Source organism: Leptinotarsa decemlineata, unplaced genomic scaffold (assembly GCF_025532065.1).
Source record: "Leptinotarsa decemlineata unplaced genomic scaffold, Ldec_3_MD MMD2_P_RNA_scaffold_2, whole genome shotgun sequence".
In the NCBI taxonomy this organism is placed as follows: domain Eukaryota; kingdom Metazoa; phylum Arthropoda; class Insecta; order Coleoptera; family Chrysomelidae; genus Leptinotarsa; species Leptinotarsa decemlineata.
Window position 1 is genome coordinate 17,967,743 of NW_027412529.1, and position 24,389 is coordinate 17,992,131.

At 33.2% G+C, this 24,389-nt stretch overlaps 1 protein-coding gene across 8 annotated transcripts in view; it reads left to right on the plus strand.

Annotated features, from left to right (window-relative positions):
* The window catches only part of LOC111514398 (uncharacterized), a 109,787-nt gene that overhangs the window by 79,584 nt on the left and 5,814 nt on the right, over positions 1-24,389 (plus strand). For 6 of the 8 annotated variants that reach the window (XM_074184809.1, XM_023170652.2, XM_023170635.2 and 3 more), the window contains 7 exons: positions 3,474-3,526; positions 7,728-7,850; positions 10,205-10,486; positions 16,641-16,878; positions 16,941-17,043; positions 19,320-19,459; positions 23,801-23,978. In XM_074184809.1, the coding sequence (XP_074040910.1) occupies positions 3,474-3,526; positions 7,728-7,850; positions 10,205-10,486; positions 16,641-16,878; positions 16,941-17,043; positions 19,320-19,459; positions 23,801-23,978 (1,117 nt within the window). Of the gene's footprint in view, positions 1-3,473; positions 3,527-7,727; positions 7,851-10,204; positions 10,487-16,640; positions 16,879-16,940; positions 17,044-19,319; positions 19,460-23,789; positions 23,979-24,389 lie in introns of those variants that run through there. The other 2 variants (XM_074184798.1, XM_074184803.1) reach the window with 2 other exon arrangements.

Genomic DNA, 24,389 nt, shown 5'->3' on the forward strand with positions numbered 1-24,389 from the left:
ATTCAAAAAATTACTTAATCTAGTAGCAGTAGTATTGCTAATACGTGTTATTTTTAAGGACAACACAAACATTACAGGAAAATCCTTAAAGCGCTCTGAGGGCGGTGCCTGTGCGAAAGTAGTGATTGACAGTGGGTTTGATTCGCTAGAGATTAAATCCATTTGGAAAAACGTTCTCAGGAAGTTTATTTTACATAAACGCAGTTCTCAAAATGAAAGAGTTCTTGAACAGTGGAATTCAAGATGTATTGAGTAGAACCTCAAAACGATGGTCAGCCACTCCATCGCATATTTCTGATATGTACCCCAAGGTTCTATTCTTTGACCAATTCTCTTCACTTTATATTCGAGTGAAATTGTTTAACATACGAAGTACTGTCGAATGCACGTACATGCAGATTATATTCAATTATACTATTCATTTCATCTCAATGATATTGTTGGTACAAGTGAATGCGAGATGTTTCCGATAAGAAGTGTTTTATTTTCGTTAGAGAGGGCACAGTACTGGTTCACCGCAAAGAGACCCAAGCTAAACTCGAGTAAAAATCAACAATTATTTGTATTTTCCCACTTCAATATTACTAAGGGTGAAAATGTTACTTTGCTGGGCATTATAATAGAAAACAAATTGAACTGGTCACATCATATTAACTCATTAGATGAGAAGTTACGCAGTGCTAATTTTTTAATCCGGATGGAGTGAAACTCTCAGTCCGCTTGGACTTCCTAAGTCAACGTATTTCAATTCATTTTAAAGTCAATTAACATATGACATTTTACTATGCAAAAACTCATGCCATGTCGATGGGATTTTGACTCTACAAAAATATATTTCACACTTTTATATATTCATGAACAGCAAGCTAATTAGGATACCCAAGTTATGGGAAATGGCTATCTTACTAAGTCGGGAGATTTACCTGAGAGACCCAGGCATAGACTGTTTATGTCGAACAAAAATTCTTTAAGATTTGATTTATTCAATATATTACCAGCACAAACACGAGTTTTCGAATATGTGTCCGTATCATTTCAAGGAAATATAAATATTGATACGTATATTTTTATGTAATTTGTGTGTAGTCTGAGTCTACGTATATATCTATGTCTCTAGGAACCTTATCTGGAAGTTTACATAATACTATCCAGTAATCTACTTATACTAATATGAATGTGAAAAATTGTGGGGATGGATGTATATATGTATGTTTGTGGCCTAAACTGAACGGATTCAGATGCAAGTTTACATAAATACAGCTTACACATCAAAATGACATATAGGCTACAATTCACAAAAGTTTTGTTTAATTTTGGTCATAATATAACGATAAGTATTGAGTAAGTGGGAAAAAACCTTGCTCTCTGAGAGCTAGCTTGGCGAGCGCTACCTATAACATTGGAGATACATACTTATGATGTACCGTAAGATTGTTTACCATAAATAGTTCTAAATGAAAGCCGCGATAGCACATATCTACCTTTTATGTGATAGTCACTATATGCCACTATATGATTACAATCGAATTGGTACTTTTTTACAATGCACATTTCAGAATATCTGTCAAATTCTTATAAAAATTGATACAACTGTCGTTTTAAATATTTAATATAGATAAACTCTGTCTTTTACACTAAATAATTTGAATGGATCGTTCAAAAGTTATCATGATAAAATTAACTTGATGCAACGCAGTAAGCCATTACGTGTCGCGTCTACTGTAAGACGACAGGGGACGATGCGCATGGGTAGAGGGGCAGTCTAATCAATGAAGTGCCATCCCCGAGAACGAGACTCGAACGCGTTGACGGTTGTGTTAGTTTTGCGAATTTATTTATAGGTAACATAATTGATTCTCGAAGCTATTTATTACTTGTGCAGTGAAGTTGGCATATATTTTTAGTTACTGAATTTTTAAAGAAAAAATATAAATTACTAGCTGTTGCCTGCTCTTATATTAACGTACCTACAGCCGAAGCTACTGAACCTAGAATCTTGAAATATGCAGGTTGGTTCTTTGTATAGCCTAAATAAGCATCAGGAAAGGGATCAAGGAATTTCCACCCCCAAGGGGAAAATAGGGGTTCGAAGACTGTAATGAATTTCGTCAGTTTTGAAGTTGGAAACCTGAAGTTTTGGGTTGATGAAAAAATATTGTAACTATTTTTTTTGAAATGGTCTGTCACGGAACTTAATGTAACAAACCAATTTCTATGCGGGCGAAGCCCCGGACAGCAACTAGTTTCAAATAATTTGAATTTATTTCAATTAAAATTTTGACCAACTACAAATACACCAATGATATGTTAAAATGTACTCCAAGTAGTTGTCTGTGCCAAAAATCTAGGAATTTTCATCGGTCAGAATCTTCGTTTTGAAAAACACGAGAAAAATCTGTTATGTATAGCATATGATTTTTTGAAACTCATTTATGGTAATAGACAATATTCATCTTGTAAAATCAAACCAATGCTAGGCGAGAGACTGTTTTTGTCTATTTTTGATTTCGCATTGTCTACGAGTATATGGTCCAGTTGTAACGGTTTTAAGTGACAGAAAGATTCAAAAAGTGCAAAATTCATGTCTGAGGTTGATTTTCGGAATTCGGAAATATGAAAGGATCCCTCGTATTCTGTAAGTTTAATTTGGATAACCGCAGGTTGCTTCACACTGCATTCTCATATCATAATATAATTAAAACTAAAACTCTATAATATCTTTACGATATAATTGAATATAACTGGCCGATCCTTGATGAAAATTCATATTGAAACTAATTAAAACAGTTTATTGTATGATTTTCACTAGAAGGGGTTTTACAAAAACCGTGACCTGTGTTTCACTATACAATAGCTTCCTAAAGCGTAAACTGAAATTTAGAAGCACCTTGTGGATTAGGAACTGGAAAATGGTGAGAGCCATTTGTCACGCTTGTTGATCCATACATTGTTATGGAGCACCATGATGAAAATAACATTTTGGAGATAATAACGCATGAAATAATGAGTGAGGTGCTCAACGGCAGGGACACAATAAGTACTGTTCCAAGGACGGAGTCCGATTCTTCCATTTGATTTTATACAGAAAACTTTACACGTTATATCAGTATTTTTTTCTTTGTTTTCTATACAGACATCTAAAAAGATTGAGATTGAAACTGTTATTATCTGAGAGGTTTCTCAAATTTGGAATATTGGAGAAATTGAAGCTTATTCCATTTTTGAATCATGAATAATTTGATTTGAAATTTTCAACTTGAAATCGAATTCTAGTTACTTTTTTGTTTGTTGTATATCACCGATATACATTTGATTTCAATTTTTCAATATTATGAATATCACCGGACTTTTATTCCAACACCAAACCGTTATTTTAACACCTCGACACGTGTTTCGATCACCAAGTGATCATCTTCAAGTTTAATCTTCCTTTTGAGAAAGCTAAGTGACCTAATTATAAATATTTGTTTTAGTGAAAAAAGTGCAGTAAAAATGGATATGGTATCAGCTCGAAACTTGACAGAAAGTAAGTATTTCGCAGCAGAACAACAGGCACATTTGATTATATCATATAGAAACTCAGCACAGAAAGGATTTTTCAGCAATATTTTCAAAATAATTCTAGTAACTGTAAGTGATGAAACTAACAATCGGACTTCAACCTATCATTAATATTTATGATATCAGTGTAACTGATCGCTGTCTCTATATATGAAGAATATTTGGGAAAACCTGTCAATGGGGGTATTTAATGATAGAACACAATTATTGAAAAAACTGTCTGTTTGTCTGTGCGATTGTGCGCACTAATTTAAAAAACGGCTCAACATATTCGGGGGTGGTTTTCACTAGTTTGGGGTAGGTGACACTTTATTGTGGGAGTTTCACTGAACACTATACAAAATCATCACATAAGTTTCACTATATACGAATGAACAAATGGTGCGGTTTAGTGAAATGCTCACAATAAAGTATTATTTGAATACGTTACTGACTTTCATCAAATGTCGTCCAATTTCAGAAAGATGTTTAAGGAATTCGTAGTGGATTTTGTCAGGCCCAGGTGTCGAAGGTTTTGCTGTGCTTAGCGCTTCCTTGAATTCATCCATAGTAAGAGATGAGTTGTAATCATAAAACTCCTCTGTCTGAAAATTTATTTTGTCTTGTTCGTATGCCTCTTTGATATCAAGAAATGTGGGATCATAGTTTTCTGATGAGTTGATGTGTTGAAAGTGGTCAATAAAAATTTCAGAGATTTCTTCTGGAGTCGTTATGTCTTGTAGGTCCTGGATGATATGAATAGGCAACGGAAAGAAGTTCTTTCCAGAAATGCTTCTGATTTTTCTCCATATTTCAGCTAGTTATGTGTCTGCGGTAATAAAGCTCGTGAAATGTTTCCAGCTTTCACTTCGACTGTTCAGTTTCAGATTCCTTACTGTCGCACGCAGACGTTTGATCATATGATCTTGTGTGGGTCTTTTCTTGAATATGTTGAAGGCATGTTTCTCCGTTCCACCATGGTACTTTTCTCTGAGCTGTTCTATTTTTGGTCCTCGGTGTTGATCTATAGGCTGCTTCTAGGATCGCATTTTTTTTTCAAGATTTCAAGATTTTCAAGATTTATTTTATAGGTCATCATTTTTACAGTTTTTGCAGTTATATTTACAGTTAATATTTCCCTCAGTGTGAGGGAAATGTCATTAGTGACATTTTCAACTAGTGATTTGATGTCTCCAAGATTTGGTGTGAAATTTTCTATTGTAGCGGAGAATTTGTATCAGTTGGCTAGATGTAGATATCATTTTTCAAATTTATGTTGTGGTATAAATTTGTTGGCGCAATTAATGGAAATTGTTCCATATGTAAATGTTAATAGTTAAAAATGTGACAGCGAACTTCTATTTTTATGAACAAACTTTCATAGCCTACTCGATTTAATTAACTTAATTTGCAAGCGGAAAGTGTCAAAAAGTATTGAAATCAAATTCGGCTATAAAGTAATATGCATCGATATAGAAAATTGTAAATATCTCGAAAACGATCACCTCCAGCGTTGTTCAGAAGGTGTATCTTTTTTACTTAGGAAAGGTGTGGGAATTAGGTTTTTTCATGAAAAGTACCAACAGTTCACTGTCAAAAAAGTTAGGGCAATTTGAAATAAATAATGACAGCGTACGCAGCGTTCTCCAGACGTTACATGAAAATTAATAAATTAATACGAAATTATGATTTCCCATATTAAAAACCCCTGGTACAAAATTTTGTGCAAGAGTTATTTTCAAACCGGGAAAAAAAATTCAATTTCAACAGCCCGTATCTCCGAAACGAAGCATTTTCGGACACAAGTTCCTATATACTTTTTTTTTTATAATTATGTCAGGAATACGTCACTTGAATATTTTAACGTACTTATGTTACACCCTGTATTTGAAGTTTGTGAAATGATTTTTTCAAGAATCGAAGATAGGCAAATACATAAAAAAATGAGAATCTAAAAAAAAATCAAACTTGTGAAGGACGTCGCGGGTAGGAACCAGTTGTACAGAGTGGCCCAAATTTGTCACTTTGAATAGTAACTTCTGTTTTCAAACTAGATAGATGAAAACTGATGGCTGCGTCTTCGGCTCCTGTATGGATGGATTCATGTTTTTTTTTTAATTTCTCCTAACGTTAGATCTTCGATATTTTCAAATTTCGCTCCTGAACTCCTTATTCCTATTTGATTTATATAATTTATCCTTTCTTTTTCAAATTGTGCAACATCAATTAGGTTGAGTCGTAATCGTTAGAAAATGTCTCTAGAAGGTTTTCTTTTTTCTGGATACCTCTCATGAAACAAATTGCTTGCTGCTTCTGCATTTTCTCCGGTTTGTATAAAACAGACTATCATATCCCATTTTTCATAAGTGTGCCTTCAAAGTCTACATGAAAAAACCTGAAAGCTTTATATTTCTCAAAGATTACTGAAGCAAAATATCAAGTGTGCTACATTTTTGGAAAGGTAATTTTGAGCTTAGTTTTCCGTCAATAACTATTAATATCTCATTTGAAAAAATAAGTTTTTCACACCTTTGAATTCTATGTGAAAAAGTTTTTGGGAAAGGTTTTCATCGAAACAAGAAATCTTTGACAGGAAAAAAGTTACAGCAACTTTTTGAAAATGCACATTCTCTAAAAAAAACATGCTGTAACGATGATACATATCGATGTGCGGTTTCCACCATTAGGTTTGCCATAAAATTTGACCCTCAGACATAGCCATCAGTTTTCATTTATCTAGTTTGAAAACAGGAGTATCCCTTCAAAGTGTAATTATCATTTTAGAGAGTGTTAATGATTTTCATCAAGTAACGGCTCAGTCCATTCATAACTTATTATATTGGAATTTATTATTTTCTTCTTGTTATTAAGCAACTGTTGATATGGGTAACCTATATAGGCCGTTTCTTTTATCAAACTCATGAGATAAAATATGTTGATACATTTCACCAGTCGAATGCTCGGCGTAAAAAAAGGGCCTAGTATGTTCGTTTCCAAAATTTCCAATCTCATATTATGAAAAAATATCTACTTTGTTAGTTTTTATGAGGTAATCTTTGCCAACCTAAAACACTTACTTGGTTTCTTACATTTCTAGTTTAATTTCTGTCAAATGTAGCATACTTATTCCTTGACAAAAGATTATTTCTATTTCATTTTAAAAAAGTGAATGGCATATTAGTCCTTTCGTTGTTTAAATAGATCTTCAATATGTCACCACTAACTTTTGACAGTTCTTAATAGATATCAACTCATTTATTTTTTCATGAAAAGCCAGCAAAGCGTACGCGTTTGAAAATGGTAAATTAAGTGAGATAATATTTCATTCGACCAAATTACACAATGATCGTATTTTGACCAAAAACCAGCACTTTTGTTTTTTCCAGTATTTGGAATTATAAAAATGATCTGTATAAAAATTGATTCAGGAGAAATCAGCCGGAAGACAAGGATTACTGTAACACAAAAATTTCCAAAAAAGAAAAATACGAATTTTTGTTGAGATATCTTTTTATCGAAGTCATTGAATGTCTGAGACATGCCAATAGTTGAATACGTTTTGGAAAAAATCAAAACATTCTACAAAAGAACTAACGACAGGACCGTAATTGAAAATTGTTTTCACTGATGATGCTTGTTATTTTGAATGAAATACTATGAAAATGTCAAATGTGATATTCCACTGAATTGTGATTTCATCGCTTAATTGATATTTTGTAGTGAAAAAGACAGGTCCGTATTTGAAAAAAAAATTGATGGTGGCCGTGTTGACACGAAACATCCATTTAAAGTTTTATTGTTACACCGTTATAGTACATTTCGGATATAATGAAACTTCATCTTTTGTTTTTTTTTCTGTAATAACAATTCTTTTGGTGAAAAACGAAAAACAGCATTATGAGTTTTCCCTGTATGACTTGAGAAGGCCTAAAATCCCTGTGAATTTTGCTTGACCATTATACTGTTCCCCACGATATTCACCTTTTTATTATTTAATTGTCTTCATCTGTTAGGGTTTGGAATATAGCAATGTTCCCACGTGTAAAAGAAATGGCCTGTATATGGCTTTATTGTATATTTTTGCAATGATGAGGATTTTCTATTGAAAATGACTTTTAATGATATCTCATCCTACAAGTCTGAGAATCTTCTTTCCACAGTAGAAAATAATCATTGAATATTTTTAGATCTAAAAGGTAGAGTGCCCGCTGTCCAAACTAAAAATGTAGACTATGAAGTGGCTGTACATACTGTGAAAATCCAGAAAAGTGGACAGGCTATCAATATAGACGAAATGAAACTAATTCAAGGTATTATTCATTCATTATTATCGTTTGTTAGTGAAAGTATCCACCACTTATTGCTTTTTTCGTTTTATAGGTATTCAAGCGTTATGTATCGAGTGCACCAAGTTCAAGTGATTGAATTGTGTGCAGATCCATAACTTTTGAAATTCTGCTGGGCAAATGACTTGAGTTTGATGATAATTTGATAAAATAACGAAATTGAAGGTCGAGGCTATAATATAATAGCAATAGTCTAATCTGTTTGATATAGACCGTGTTAGTGAAGTTCAATATTCAGTTTTCATGGTAGTTCAACTTTGAAGTCGAAAATCGCCGCCCAAGAAATGTTCTTATCATGATGACGTATAATATCGAATGTCTTCATTATTTTTTGTCTCTTGCAAAACTCATCTTTCAAAAAATATTTTCAACTTTTTCTCGAATTGAAATGAGCCTATTGAAGTGATGTTTGGAAATTTTCCTAGTGTTGTAGATTAATTGTTTGGCGTTCCTTGTTATTGGATTGCGTCTTCTTAGGATTTATGTATACATTTGAAATTTTGAAAAATTTTTGATATAAAAATGGGGTTTTGAGGTTGAAATGTGAGCAAATGACAAAAAATATTCATTTTCATTTTAAGAAGTTAAAAATTCACCAGTCATTAGAAGGTTCTGAAAAACTATGATTCAGGTGTATTTATCCTCAATAGGGAATAACTTTTGTCAATTGAATTCAACTGATTACATAGAAAATGCCCCAGCAATGAAAGACAGAAGAGTTCGATCCTTCAAATTGGTCCTCAAACTGGCAATCTGAAGATTTCAAAAAAAGTCTGGAATTAATTGGAAGTTGATATGATTCAAGAACGAAGTGGAAATGTTGAAATGGAACATTTTACGGTTTTGATATAGAAGTTGTTTTGAAATCATCGAATTACGGAAAAAGGTCATGGTAATAAATATTATTTTGAAAGTATGATAGCAGAGAAAACAAAGTGTCGAAATATGAGTGAATTGTGGTTCATTACCTGAGAACAAAAGTCAAAGATATAGTTTATCTTTATCAAAAAAACAGGTTCGATATGAACATTGAGTTACTTCTACACCTAATGTAATTTATAGATAATTTCCAGACAGTATGAACCATTTCAACAAATAGTCTTTGATCTGAGTTTCCCACTATTCCATTCCCAAGATCCTTGATTAGAATGGAATGAAAAATAATAACTGGAAAAGGGGAACAAATACAATTGACATTATGATGAAAAAAATTAAAAAGTACGATTATGGGAAAATATCACTGAAATTCTCAAAGATTTTTACTCGAGTTTGTATGTCAAATATGGGAGCTCATAATAATAAATGGCTTCAATATTTCATCTAGTCGATTTTTGAATTACAGCGAAAAAAAATGGTTAATAAAACAAAAAATCTTACTGATTTCCAATGATGAGCAACAAAATGATAATTAACACAAACCAATTCAAATTAAATAGCATAAAAAAACACGTATTTTTGTAAATATCGAAGAAACTTCTTTTTCAGTATTATGTGAAAATATCGTAGGTTCATTCTTTTCTGGACCATATTTGAAGTGGCAATTTGGCGATTTTTAGTAGGTTCACGATAAAATCGATTAAAAAAGTCATGTGTGTCGTTTCGAATAACATCAAATACAATATCTATTTCATATTTCTCACCATTGTCTACCTCCATGAATTTGAAGTTATGACATACGTTCAAGAATTTTACATCCAACTTAATTTTTCTCACAGATACGAGAAAAATATGCAACTTTTTCTTTCAGCTTCAAATCTACCTAATGAGTAGTTGAATAATAATAATATCATTTATTAATGAAAAGAGAGAAAATGTATACAGCAAATACAATTTTTTTGCATAAATAATACCTACTTGATAAGTGAGCAAACACTTGTTTAGAGATAAAATCACTTTACTTAACTACATAAAAAGGAAAGTATATTCTTTCCAATACAAGAACATTAAGAAAAAAAGCATCACACTCGAAAAATATGTGTGGAAATGACAGTGTACATAATGCAAATGTCAGAGAATAATCAGAGAAGCCAAGTTCAACCATGAGAATCGTATGGAATTTAATTGAAACGGAAAAAATTTGTGCCTATACGAAATGTATGATAAACACTTGGATCGGAAGAATAGATCGTAATTTAAATCTGTTTGATAACCTCACAGATATATCCTATTGCCATATAGTATTCAATTTTGGGACTTGAAGAGTGACATCAATGGAACGCTCTAAGCGAGCGTTTTTCAGTGAATCATCATTAGTCTCTGAGAAACATTTTTGCTCATTCTATTTAATTTCTGAAAGTCATCGATTTATCGTTTTCCAGAGGCCGTTTCATTGACAACATTGAAACAACCCGTGAATGAACAAACACGGAGGATTTCAATGGATCTGTTCAGTCAGCGATCTGTTTCCAATGAGGTATTGAAAAGTTTGAGATATTTAACTTCAATAAATAAAATCAAGGACCCCAAAGCTAGCTACACGTGGGGCCAACTCGATACTGTTATGTTCGGAAGAAATCTCATCAACATTTGTAATCAAGTTCGGGAAATATTCAGAGTAGAATCAAGATTACTTGAGCTGAGTTCACCTATTTATATTATGGGTGAGTTGATTGAAAATTTATATTTATGAAGTTTCCATCAGATTTCACTAGGTTGTATAGAGGTGCTTAAAACTCATAAATACAGTTTATTGTATGATTTTCACTATAAAGGGTTTTACAAAAACTACGACACGTGTTTAGTTATACAATAGCTTTCTCAAGCGTAAAACAAAGAGTTACCCACTTCTGAATCACAAGTATTTTATATTCTAACATATCACTTATTTGAATGCCTACTCTCTAATCTACCTGAAAGGGTCAGGTATAGCAGTAACTTATTATTTCACGCTTGTGAAAGCTATTGTGTAGCAAAACACGTGTCGCGGTTTTTGTAAAATCCTTTATAGTGAAAATCATACAGTAAACTGGATTAATGAGTTTTAATATGGATTTTCATCAAGTATCGGCCAGTTCTTTTCAAATATAAGTGCTTCTTAGGTCTTAGATGCGCACTAAGAAAAAATTTTCAAATATTCCAACTGGGGCGTCACTCGTGGGGATAAAAGGGGAGAGTTTACATATGAAATTTCAGAGTTGGGTCGGATACAGGAAAAAAGGATCCGAATACCGTATACGGATACTTTCAATGTATCCGGATTCTTTTTAAAAAATTACGAATACTTCCACATAAAAATGTACTCGGATACAAGTATTCGGATACTTTTTTTGGATACTTTCACGGATACTTTTAGAGTTAGTTAGAATAGTGTTTTAATCTATACAAGTAAAAATGAATGAATATCAAAAATAAAAAGTGATAAAAAAAGATAGGAAATAATAGAAACTGAAAAAACTGTTTACATTTATTTTGTAAACAAAGAACATTTCAGTGAAAAAATATATTTTAAGCTTTTACCACATTCTTCGCTAGATGTGACATTTATATCTATAATAGTACCTTTGAGTTTGAATTTTCCTTTGTCAGTAACAATACCTCAAAGTGTTCATCACTTAAATTTTTTCTCATTGGCGTATCAATCATAGTTGTAAAAGAGAAAAGTCTTTCTACTGGTGCTGACGAAGGTAAGCATGTATTATACTTGAGTGACACTTTTTTAATATTGCGTATTCATGTAATACTCGTAAATTCGTTCTTTTGTCTTTCAGATATCTTAATAATTCCAGCTGAATTTTTGTAGTTTTATTGCTACTTTCACTGGTACCCTCAGTACCCTGTTCGTTCATAGTACTACTACTGCCTACATTGTGTACTTCTTGGTTATCTTGGGAATCCGTGAAATCAAAAAAGTCGTTCCTATTTTGGTCCCCGCTTTCATCTGATTCGTTGTAAGATTCATATTCCATCTAGTTTTCGCAACATTTATTATACATTTTTTAATATCTTCCAAAGATTTTTCTTTCTTTTTTCACAATGTTATACTACTTTAGTTTAAATTCGGGAAGCAGAACTACTGCTATAATTGGATCTTCCCATTCCAAATTTAAAATTTCATCAAAACGAGTATTTAAACTTTTTATGCACTTTTTGCTAAATGTTCTCCTCCATATTTCAATTCATTTTGGGTTTGGGCAATGAGTTTTTCATACTTGTTAATTAAAGAAGTGTCCAAAAGATAAATTGTCTTCACCATGTAACAAATCTAACGTTAAAGCCAAATGTTTCATAACTAAGCAGTATTCTTCCAGATACAATAGTTCAGTTTCCTTGAAAGGTTCTAAAGATGAACTTTGTAGCAGAATTGGAAGTTTCTCTTTTACTTGCAAAATCTGCGCAACTGCATCATAAACGGAGTTCCATCTGGTTGCCCCTGGAAAACTCAGTGTATGCCCTGAAATTTTAATTAAAATTTCATTGCTTTTTGGTTTATTGGATTTTTTCCATAACTGAGCACATTTACTAAATGCATTCTTTACTCTTGTACGTATGACTGGAATTGATCTAACAGTATTTTTATAATCAGTGGTGGCTATTGAATTCAAAGTATGTGTGGCACATCGCAAGTGTTTCGGTAGTTCTATATCGTCTTCCGACTCTTCATTGTTTTTTTCTTCATCAATATCTAAATGTGAAATTTGAAATTCATCTTCTTCTTCGTCAATTTCTTCATCGTCTTCATCCGCCTTTACCGCCTTACCTCACCCCGTTTTCGAGGATGCTGAACTTCGAGTTTGGGTGTCCCAACCCCGTAAACGGAAGAAAACAAGCCCCAAGTGGGGTCTACTGCACATTTTTGATATATGAGGCACTCTCATAACACATTTTTCGAGGTAACAAAGTGCTAAAATTATATTTCACCGTTTTCCAAGATGCCCGACAAAATGCGACAAGATACGCCTGGATGAAATGGGGCTGTTTGGTCTGGTTCTCAATCATCGAATAATTTAAAAGTATCCGACGATCGAAAAAAGTATTCGGTATTCGGATACTTACACATTTGGCCACGGATACGGATACTGAATACGAAATTTGAAAAATATCCGAATACAGCTTTCGAATATATATAAAGTATCCGGATACTGTATAGGAATACAGAAGTATTCGGATGTTACTCAACTCTGTGAAAATTACATTTTCATAAGTGCTTCTCGGTACTACTATATTTTTGGAGGCTAAAATTTCATATGTATGTTCGTTTTATGTTGTAGATGTGCAATAAGAAAGTATTTTCACATATTCCAACTGGGGCGTCAGCTGCGGGGGAAAAGGCGCATTCACAAAATAAAGTTACTTTTTCATAACTGTTTCTCAATACTGGTATATTTTCGGAGGATGAAATTTTGTATATAGGTTCGTTTGTAGATGTGCAATCAGAAAGGATTTTGAAATATCCCAATTGAGCCGTGGGGGAAAATTGCGTGTTCTTAAAACAAAATTGTCTTTTCATCACTGTTTTGCTATGCTGTCGACCTACACCTGCCAATAGAATGAAAATGTCTCCTAGTGACCTATTCGCCTTCCTGAAATGGACAGGATGGACGATATTGATACTGAATATGAATTCACCCACTGGAAATTTCAGGGCATCCGTATCTGTATCGCACGCTAACTTACCTTTTCACTGGGCACGTACGTAAGTAACATTACGCGGGCGATTTCGAATATCTGAGTATTTCTTTACATTTCCCAAATCAATAAATTGGCGCTTTCTGCCGCCTGGGGCCATGCCCCCCTAAAGCTACGCCACTGGACATCAGATGTATTTATATTTGATATTTGTATACATCGAAGATGGGAACTAATGCCTCTTTTTCAATTTCTTAGTAAGAAATCTCTGCAGAATTCAAAAGACCCCAGGCAAAAACAATCGGTTCAAACTACTTTCAATTCCAAATCAAATATCTCCGTTATTGATCTTAAGAATTATTTCTTTGATATTTTAACGAAACTCGCCTGTTTCATAATATCAAAATCGATTACCCTCTCATTCATCTACTATTAGGGGATATTTCACTCTTGCTTAAAATTCTTCACTTTTGAATGACGTTTGTCACTTAGTTGTTCACAAAACTCAATTATTTTTGTGACTTGGTTATAACCACTCGTTCAAAGCTATGGTGTCATGCAAGTTTAGCTTGACAGATTTGGCCGGTACTAAATGAAAATGCAAAATTAAATTTATTTTTGTACAACTGTCATTGTAAGTGACATTTTCAATGGTTGTCAAGACTATCAAAAGATGATGTTTACAAAGTGGCGTGTTAAAAATATTTTCAAAACCAGTGTAGTGTCATTTTTAATGGTTTTCGCAAGTATTAAAATATGATGTTTACAAAGTAGTGTGTTAAAAATATTTTCAATACTTTTAACACTCGATTTTTTTTTACCAAATAGCAAAAAACAAAACATAATCATTAAATTTTTTAATGATTATGTTTTATTTATGTTTTATTATGAACAATAGATATAATAGATACAATTAAATTCTGTTACAAATGTATTATATACATTAATTACATTATTATTATTTATGAACATTAATATGAAAAGTACAATTAGAACAACTGCTGATATTAATACCTTGCGATGTTGAAGAGCCTTGTAATATATTTGAACTATCTGATTTGACAATTTCATGGGCATTAATATTTAATTCTTGACGTGAAGAGGAGGATGCTGTAACGTTGGAGTAAGCTGTTGGGATTATTCTTTCAGCAATAGCCTTTTTATAAGAAATATATTGATCGATGTAATCCTCAGCTACTGTTGCAGACTTCCATCCTACGTGCTTCCTAATATCCGTTATATTTGCTCCTGATTCTGCTAGCAAAGAAGCAGAAGATCTTCTGAAACAGTGACCTGTATCTTTCTTTGGTTCCGGGAGGTTCAAAAACTCAGCAATGGGAGAGGATTTTTTTCAAATGTGTTCATACCTATTGGGTTGGCACTGCATTTGCACTGCATTTATAATTTTAGTATTTCCGAAAAAACGATGATGATTGATAACAGAAGAGCGTAATGCAACATATTTATTAAAATAGTCAATGTTTTTTTCTAACAATGCAAAAGGAATAACCTATATTCGTTTTTTTATTTGGAATTTGAATAATCAATGATTTATCCATTAATTTAATGTTTTCTATCAATAAATGGCACAGCTCTTCACGCCGGAAGGCTCCATATATTCCGAAAATAGTAGCAACTTTCATCATCAAATATTTTTTATCTGGCTACTCATTTATAAACCTCTGGACTTTTTCAAACGTGAGAGTTTTTCCGCTTTAAGAATGCTGTTACCTTGAAATATTTGCTTGTATTACCACCATTTTTAAAAAGCGCAATCGACTTCATCACTATTTTTGTTTTCTCCTTTAGATAGGCGGTTCCGCTGACATTTCCTTCGACGTTTTCAAGTCTACACCAGCTAAGAAAATTAGAATAAGCGATATCGTACTGCTGAGCGATTTTTTTGGAAACAATTCAATTAACGCTCGTTTTGCTGCCTCTTCAATATCGTCAGGAACACACAATTCCTAACTATTATTTTCATTATGCAAGACATTAAACACCAGCAAGAAATTTTAATGTGACTTTAAATGAAACGCATGAACTGTAAACAATACTGTTTGTTGGTAGTCAGGTGATTCGGCGTCACCTGATACGGCCACTTCTCAGCAAATGCTATAACATGAAAATATTTAACTGACAAGAGATGTCAAAAAATGTTTTTATAGAAATATCAAATATATCTATTTTATTATGAAAACAGGACCGTTGTACAAAAAACTTTGTATGATATTTGTATTAAAAGTAAGTTTTATTTTGTTCACTCACAAAATAAAACCTTACTCTTAACACTCATATCATTTATAGCTATTACGCTTGTTGATATCGGCTCCTGAATTGGCTCTGGTGTACTTGTTACATTCATATTCTTTCTAAAATCTTTTGATAAACATTTTGGTTACTCTCCAGAATATTGTGTCTACTGAATATTAAACAGAATTTTCAGTACTTCATTCCGCCGAACTAGAACTATATTTTCCTTCACCATTGATTTGTCATTTAGGGTCTTGAATAAACTCGTCATATGCGACTCGTTTGCAACAAGACGAAAGACTCATAACGAATTATTTATTTTTTAGATGAATGAAAAATTTCTATACTCTGACATACCTTCATATTTTCACTCGTAGACATTGTGAACTACGTGACCAGGTATTATCTCTTTTATATGCATATTTGAATGTAACGTTCACAAAATGCAGAATAGTGAAGAATGTTATATATAACTTCCATTTTGTGCATTTTGAAACTTGAGTTTGGCTTAAGAGTTATTATTTTTTCATCTGTCTAATTCTCAAACAATCTATGATATTTATCAAACAACTTATACATATGATAATGAATAATTAACTGATATAAGAAAATACAAATGAAATAAGTAACAAATATAATACATGATAAATGATTTAAAATTTTTGAGGGAGTTGAAAATACATGAGATGGATGCTTCAATTGTTGATATTCAAATAATAATTCAATACCTACTGCTACAATTTTATCTTTATATTATTATTTTCACTGGATAATACAAATGATTTACCAGCAGAATAAAATTAGAATTCGAACATGGAATTATTAACTGAATATGAAGTGAACTCATTTCCATGATCAAAAAAAGTTCCCATCTAAAAAACAATTATACGCGTAGTATTCAATACCAATCATAATCAAAATTTACCTTCGTTTTAGGTGACTTACATGGCAATGTTGCTGATCTTCTATATTTTGAAAGAGTACTTTGGCATATTGGTCCAGGTTTGAGTCCGTCTAATCTCCTCTTTCTCGGGGATTACGTTGATAGAGGGGCATATAGTATAGAAGTTATATCTTACTTATTTTCTTATAAGTTGCAGAGCCCTAATAAAGTTAACCTATTGAGGGGAAATCATGAGATCCGTGAAGTACAAAAGATGTTTACTTTCTATAAGTGAGTAATCAATATTTATTAGAACGCTACTTTCAGATGATAAATGACTTGTCTTTCTTCAGGGAATGCATTCTGAAAATGGGTGAGAAGCTCGGAAATGAAGTGTGGATGGCAGTAAACAATGCCTTCGACACAATGCCTGTTGCAGCTGTTATTGATGGAAAAGTACGTATTTAATAAAACCCATTGCAAGTTGATGTTTGTATTATTATGAAATGGAAGTATCTGAACTGTGATGAACAATACAATTGGAAATATAATGTAAAATGTGCAAGTAACAATTCGTGAAGTATAATTTAACTTCGAATAATCAAGAAAGAAAATGTGAGCCGTCACACGGGACGCCTGGCAGATATAAAATATCAATAATAATATTTTGTGACTCCTGTGATGATTGTTAGGTACTGAAATAATAATAAAATATATGTAATTGAAATATACATGAAAACTCACTAGTTCGCCCTTCCATTGTCTAATATATAATATGATTTGAAATCCCTGAAACAACGTGAACTAACTTGGCTAGAAATGTTTTAACTTTTTTATTTTTATCTTTATTTTCATTTTGTATTTCTTTATTTTTATTTTTTGTTCAATTGTTTTGTTTTTACTTGTATTTTATTTCACTTTTGTTTTATTTCTCTTTTTTTTTTGCTTATTATAATTGTTATGTACAGCTATTTATTTTTAATTCTTGTTTTTTAGTTGTTTCAGGGATTTCAAATCATTTTATATATTAGACAATGGAAGTCCGAACTAGTGAAATTCATCATGAAACATCGTCAATCACCTTCAAACATACATGAAAACATTTCAATGTGACTTTGATATACTAATAAACTCAAGAATATCAGCTATTTATTGCGAAATATTACTAAAGATTTTAAATTATAAACATCAATAATGAAATGTTTCAATACAAATTCCAACATCAGTGAATGATTTATTGACAAATTAATTATGAAAAGAGAATTGAAACTGCAGTTTCGTCCTATAAGGACATTTTCAAACTTATACATTAACGGCTACATCCATCAATTTATTGATGCTCGCTATCAGCTGATTTTGGAATACGATTTTTGTCTTATTCTTCGAGCAATCTAAACATACCTAGGGACATATAGCGGAAATCGATTTTTTTACTTTAGTTTTATACTATGTAGTGATAATTAACTCACTGATGACTTGATGATGTGTCATAGTATGTTTTGCTTCCTTTGCAGGAGATTGCTCACTTTCACTTTCTAAATTATCATTGACAGACATATTTTATTTTTATATATTGAAACAAATATTTATTTAGTGAAACTGTAGTAAACACAACTGTATACACTATATGTATTCGAGCTCAGTATGACGAGAGAGATAGCGTAATGCTGAACCACTGGAAAGAGAATCGCACAGTCACTTGCGCATGGTGACCCGTTGCCACGGCATGCGTCGCCATAAATCGGTTTGTCGTGCTGCTATAGACGTTTCACAGCAAAAGCAATCAAGGCAATCATGAGTCGAATTGGAGTCGAGTCACGTTGGAAAATGAAAGCGATTACATCTCTCATTACGAAGACACTTATCAATGACAAATGAGACTACCCAAGATAGCAAACCTTTCACATCGATCAACGAACGGAGCTATCCCCTATCCTTCACTGCAGTTTTGACTGCAAGGCAACTAGCGCCAGTGGTGCTAGGTTCAACCTACCACCACTGATGAGACCTATGACGGGTCGAAATAGTGCTGTCTGGTGTTAGAGCACGGATGTTTTGTTTTGTAGTCTGCTTTCATTTACATAAGAATGTTAAAAAAGTTCAACACTACGTAAAATGATCTTGAATCAGAAGCCACTAACCGTTGCAATGTTTGCTACTACGAGTAGAAAACTAAGTTCGGAGAAATGAAAATGCACCATAAATACAAAAACCTACTACCAAGCTAGTCAAAGAAAAATAATGAACTACTGATCAAAAGTGGTGTATCGTTTAGTGCATACAGGTGCGTCATTCAGAATGTTTCTTTCAACCCTGGTTTCAGTTTTTTGAGAATAGGCGAAAGAAGTAATTCCTGGAAAAATGTCACCTCCAGAATAATGATAAAACGGCGGGATTTTTTTATTTGTTTCTCTTTAGAGTATTTTTCCCAAAACAAGCGCCCAAAAAAGTTACCTTTTTAAAAAACGATATATTTTTGACGTCACAAGTATCGAATTTAACCAAATTTCCTTTAAATTTCTTTTAATTCGTGAGACTGGCAACTAAGGGATAGTACGATCATAATACTTATTTCGTCAGCAATTGGTGGCATAGGGTGTTGTTTCGGTATTTCACAAAATTAGAGGGTTTACGGAAGACGTGACCTTTCTAGAAAGGTTACATACAAATTTCATTTCATTGCAGTACTTCGATTATATCATATTTGAATTAAAATTATCACATCTTTCCAGTTATTCTGTTGTCATGGAGGAGTTCCTCCACCATGGCTTTGTCCCGTTATAAGTGCCATAAATGATATTCCTGTACCACTGAGTCAACCTGATGCCCAGAGTTCTTTAGCTTGGGAGTTGATGTGGAATGATCCCGTAAGGTGAGTTTGAGTTCAGATATTAGTTATAAGACCACAAAAAATTATTTTTCGAAACAACCAGTTTCTGTTATTGTAATATTCAGATCACAGATAAATGAAAAATAGCAACATGAACTTTGAAATTGTAGCAATATAAAATCATGTTTTTGTTTCACTGTTCAATCTTCTTCTTGGAGATGATGACTTGGTGATCGAAACACGTGTCGAGGTGTTACAATAATGGTTTGGTGTTGGGAAAAAATTCCAGTAATATTCAATATTTCGAATGTTTCTCAGCTCTTCATTCCATTTTTTACACAAAAATTTGATGCAAATTTTTTGATCCATAATTTTTGATAGCAGAAAATGGCTGAGCACGCAATACTTTTTACTTTTATGCCTCTCACCAATGAAACAAACCTACTAAACAGCTAAAACTGTAGGCATATGTTTGAGACGAGTGTACCAACATGAAAAAATAAAAAATCACTCATCAAATGTACGTAGTCCGCGAAATTTGAACATTCACCTCATTTATTGAACCGAACTCGTACATATTGGAGAACCTTCCTAACTGAAGGGCTCCTGATTGTCGTCATGAGATTACGGATTTTATTTTTGAATATTGATATAGTATTTTTGAAAACTCGCGAGGCACTATTTCTTCTAGCATGTCAAAGAAAGTATCTTTCATTCGACAAATTTTGATTGATTGATCACTATTCAGGCCGTATTTCTTAGCTGATACCACTATTGATATCTCGGAAACGGTAGATCCTACAAGGACGGTTAAATGAAACAAAAGTTGCCTATTTAGGGATGCAACACACTGGTATTTTCAGATCTATAAAATCATCAACGATTTCTGATATATTTGCTAAAAACTGAAAATGACAGATTTTATTTTTTTGCTCTACCGCCTCCATTTTCAGTACTATCAAAAAATGACAATGAAACTTTGTGCTTTATTTCATGTGCTCTTTAATCTTGGTGAACTCATTTTTCAATGCAACGTTTCTTTCATTGAATTCCATCGTCAATATATTTTTTTTAAATGAGGACCTGTATATGTTTTTATACATTTTCGTAGTCATTGTGATTACAAATTCGTTGACATATCACAACATATGTATTTCTCGACGTTTCTCAATAAGAGAAATATGAAATCAAATATCAAACTATTGTTGTAACACATAGTTAACAGTATCGTTAATACATCACATTAAAAAAAAGACAGTTGCGAAAGAAAATGTAACTAAATAATAAATTATAGCAAATGAACACCATAACGGAATGTCTAACGTTACATGTTTTAAGTTACCGTCTCACGCGATATCGCCTCAAATGTTCAAATTGTCTTCCATCATTTCTTAAACAAATACTTGCTATAGAAATAGTGTGCTTGTAGCAGTTCTCTAACGTCTGTGGAGTGATACCGATGCAGGTACTCCTTATTGAATCTTTCAATTCTTCAATATTTTCAAAATTTGTTCTGTCTACTTGATCTTTTATGAAGCCCCACAACGAAAAATTTAGAAGAGAAAGGTCCGGTGAACGTGGTGGCCATTCAATATGACCATTATTTCCTATCCACCTTCCTGGCATAGTTGTATTGAGGAAATCTCTGCAGATTCTCCTCCGTCGTGTTGGAGCTTTTATTTTTTTATGAGGCTGAGTGGCAAATCTTCTAATAACTCAATTAGAGTCCCTGATAACAAATCCAAGTATATTTCTTCGGTCAGAGATGTTTCAAAAAGTGGGGGCCAATAATTTTATTATCAAGAACACCAAGCTATACGTTGACACCATATCTCTCTTGAAAATTGGTAACTATGTAAATATTCATTTCCTTGTCGCCAATGATAATGTATATTCCTGTTGAACCATCCGTTATTGGTAAATGTACTTTCATCACACCACAAGTTTTACAAATTTCATTCACAGTCACATTTTACATTCACATTCATGTATTTCATGGCTTACTTAAAAAAAAAGAAATTATCGCTTATCATGTTTCTCGTGAAAATCATCTGAGTATGACTTTGTCAATACAGTATTTTCATTTGTTAATTCTTGTTGATATCCTCATTTTCTGAACAGAATTTTTTCGGTAGCTACAAATTTTCATCTTTTTCAAGACGACCCTGACAGAAATTTAGTTGGATTTCAGTAAATACAAATATTTATAATCCCAACTAACGACATTATCGACAGAAGAACTCTAGATTTCAGTAACATTCGGAAAGTCGAGCTCTCAATAAAAAATTATAGAGATGATATGGTTTCGGGAAGAAACGTCGGGAAATATAGATGTTGTGATATCTCAACGAATTTGTAATTATAATGACTATGAAAAATGTATGAAACAATATACAGGTCCGTATTTAAAAAACATATATTGATGATGGAATTCAATGAACGAAACGTTGAATTGAAAAATGAGTAAGCCCAGATTATATAGCACATGAATTAAAGCAAAAAGGTGTTTTGTCATTTTTTGATATTATTGAAAATGAAGGCGGAAAAAATAAAATCTGTCATTTTAAGTTTTTTGCAAACCGTTGATGATTTTATGGATCTGAAAATACCATTGTGTTGCATCTCTGAAAAGGAAGCTTTTGTTCCATTTAACCGTCCTTGTACGACATACTGTGGTATCAGCTAAAAAAACCGGCCTGTATATTTACAGTGTTAATCATTATTTTTTACTCCCTATATTTTGTATGCGTTTCTTGATTTTATTGTATTATACACACATCGGAAAAGTCTAGGGATATTTTTATAACATACTAAATATCTTAAAAATAAATGCATGAGGTCGTTTAATTTCGATTAAATTGGTACACTCGACCACCCTGTAGATTTCTATGGGTTGAACAAAGCCTGCAAAAACGGTAACTAATCTTTTATCAAGTTTTTTACAAACTGTAGGTTTTCGGCTAAAATGAATAATCTGAAAGTGTCGAGTTTGTACATTCTATGCAGTTCTTGCTCAGCAATTAAACTGGAAATATTGTGCTTTAACATGGAACGCCATCACTTACCATTGGCTGAGATGAATAGAGCTGTAGGGCTTCTTCAAGGTTGCATGCGACAAAATGATGTAGCTCTTCGTTTGGGGGTCTCCCAAAGTGTTATCAGTCTATTGTGGCGGCGTTTCCGTGAAACTGACAGTCCAGCCGAACAACATCCAGGGCGAGGACGCGCTACAACTGCAGTTCAAGACCGATTTTTGGTCTTAACCGCAAGAAGACAACCGACAATCACAGCACCTGAGTTGGTTAACGTGTTGCATCAGACGCACCAGGTAACCATTGGTCGTGATACTGTCAGAAATCGACTGCATGAAGCAGATCTCCACAACAGAAGGCCACTTAGATGTCCACCTTTGTCGAGAGGCAATCGCGGTAGAAGATTAGAGTGGTGTCAAGAACATCAAAACTGGGATGCAAATGATTGGGCCACAGTTTTGTTTACAGACGAATCCAGATTTGGATTTCATCCAGATTCTCGTCGAGTAAGACTGTGGAGACGACCTGGAAATAATGAACGTTTGAGACACGTCCAGGAAGTCCACACATACAGAGATGGTACAGTAATGCTTTGAGGCGGAATCATGATCGGCGGCAGAACCGATCACGTTTTTCCAAATCGCTCCCTCACAGCTCGACAGTACCTCGACACCATTCTTCTACCTATCGTCCGTCCGTTTGCTGGTGCTGTTGGTGAAAACTTCCACCTAATGCACGATAATGCTCGTCCACATGTCGCGCGTCTAGTGACTGACTGGCTCACCAACGAAGGAGTTGATGTATTGCCATGGCCAGCACAATCACCGGTCCTGAATCCCATCGAGCAAGTGTGGGACATGCTTCAACGAAGAATTACTCCTCATATGGGGAACATTCACACAACGTTTCAATTGAGAGAGCTTTTAATCGCTGAATGGGCAAATGTACCTCAACAAGACATTGACAATCTCATTTTGTCGATGCACGATAGATGTAGGGCCGTAATAAACCAACGTGGAGGCCATACTTTGTACTGATTCCAATTTTTTTTGTATTATGATTTTTTTTCGGGGTGCCAAAGAAGAACCATATTTTTTTTTTAGTTTTGCTTATATGCGCACTCAGTATTTTTGACCATTTAATAAATTTTGTTGTAAGTTACATTCGTTTAATAATTACCCGTCAACTTTTTCTACCCTAAAGCAATCTAAAAAAAAATATTGCCATTTTTAAAAATATCCCTAGACTTTTCCGATGTGTGTATATTGAAAATCTGAAACCAAGAAATTGATTATTCCACACTGAAATTAACATGGGACAATATTTGGTAATAATTCCAGTTTCTTAATAGACCCAAGACTGTGAACGACAAACTGGCAATGGAGTTATTGGCAAATGAGGGTTTTGCAGTCAATGTGCGACGAGGAACAGCCCACATTTTTAGTGTAGAAGCCCTGGAAAGATTTTTGAAAGCAAACCAGCTAACACATCTTGTGAGAGCACATGAGGTAGCGCAAGCTGGATTTCAGGTAGAAAAAATCTAAATGAAAAAAGTAGTTTTGTTACCTCCGAGTCATATACATACTTTCTTAATTATTATCGTTTATATCAGTGATGAACAAATAAGAAGTTCTCACGCCAATCGCAAAGACTATGAAGATAGTTACAAATCAAAATAGTACGTAAACGCCTTCAGGCATATGTTGAACACTATATTTTTTCTTCGACTTTGAAATTGAAATTAGAAATGTATACTTTCATTAGAATTTCAAACTTTAATTTTTATCTTATAATAATTATGATCAATATTGTATATTTATCGGAATTCGGCAACTTGAGAAAAATGGCAATTACACTTGAAGCTCGTCTGATTTTCTTAATTCTTATAACTTTTTCTGAACATCTATCAAATTGAAAATAATAGAGACGTTGAATTCGGT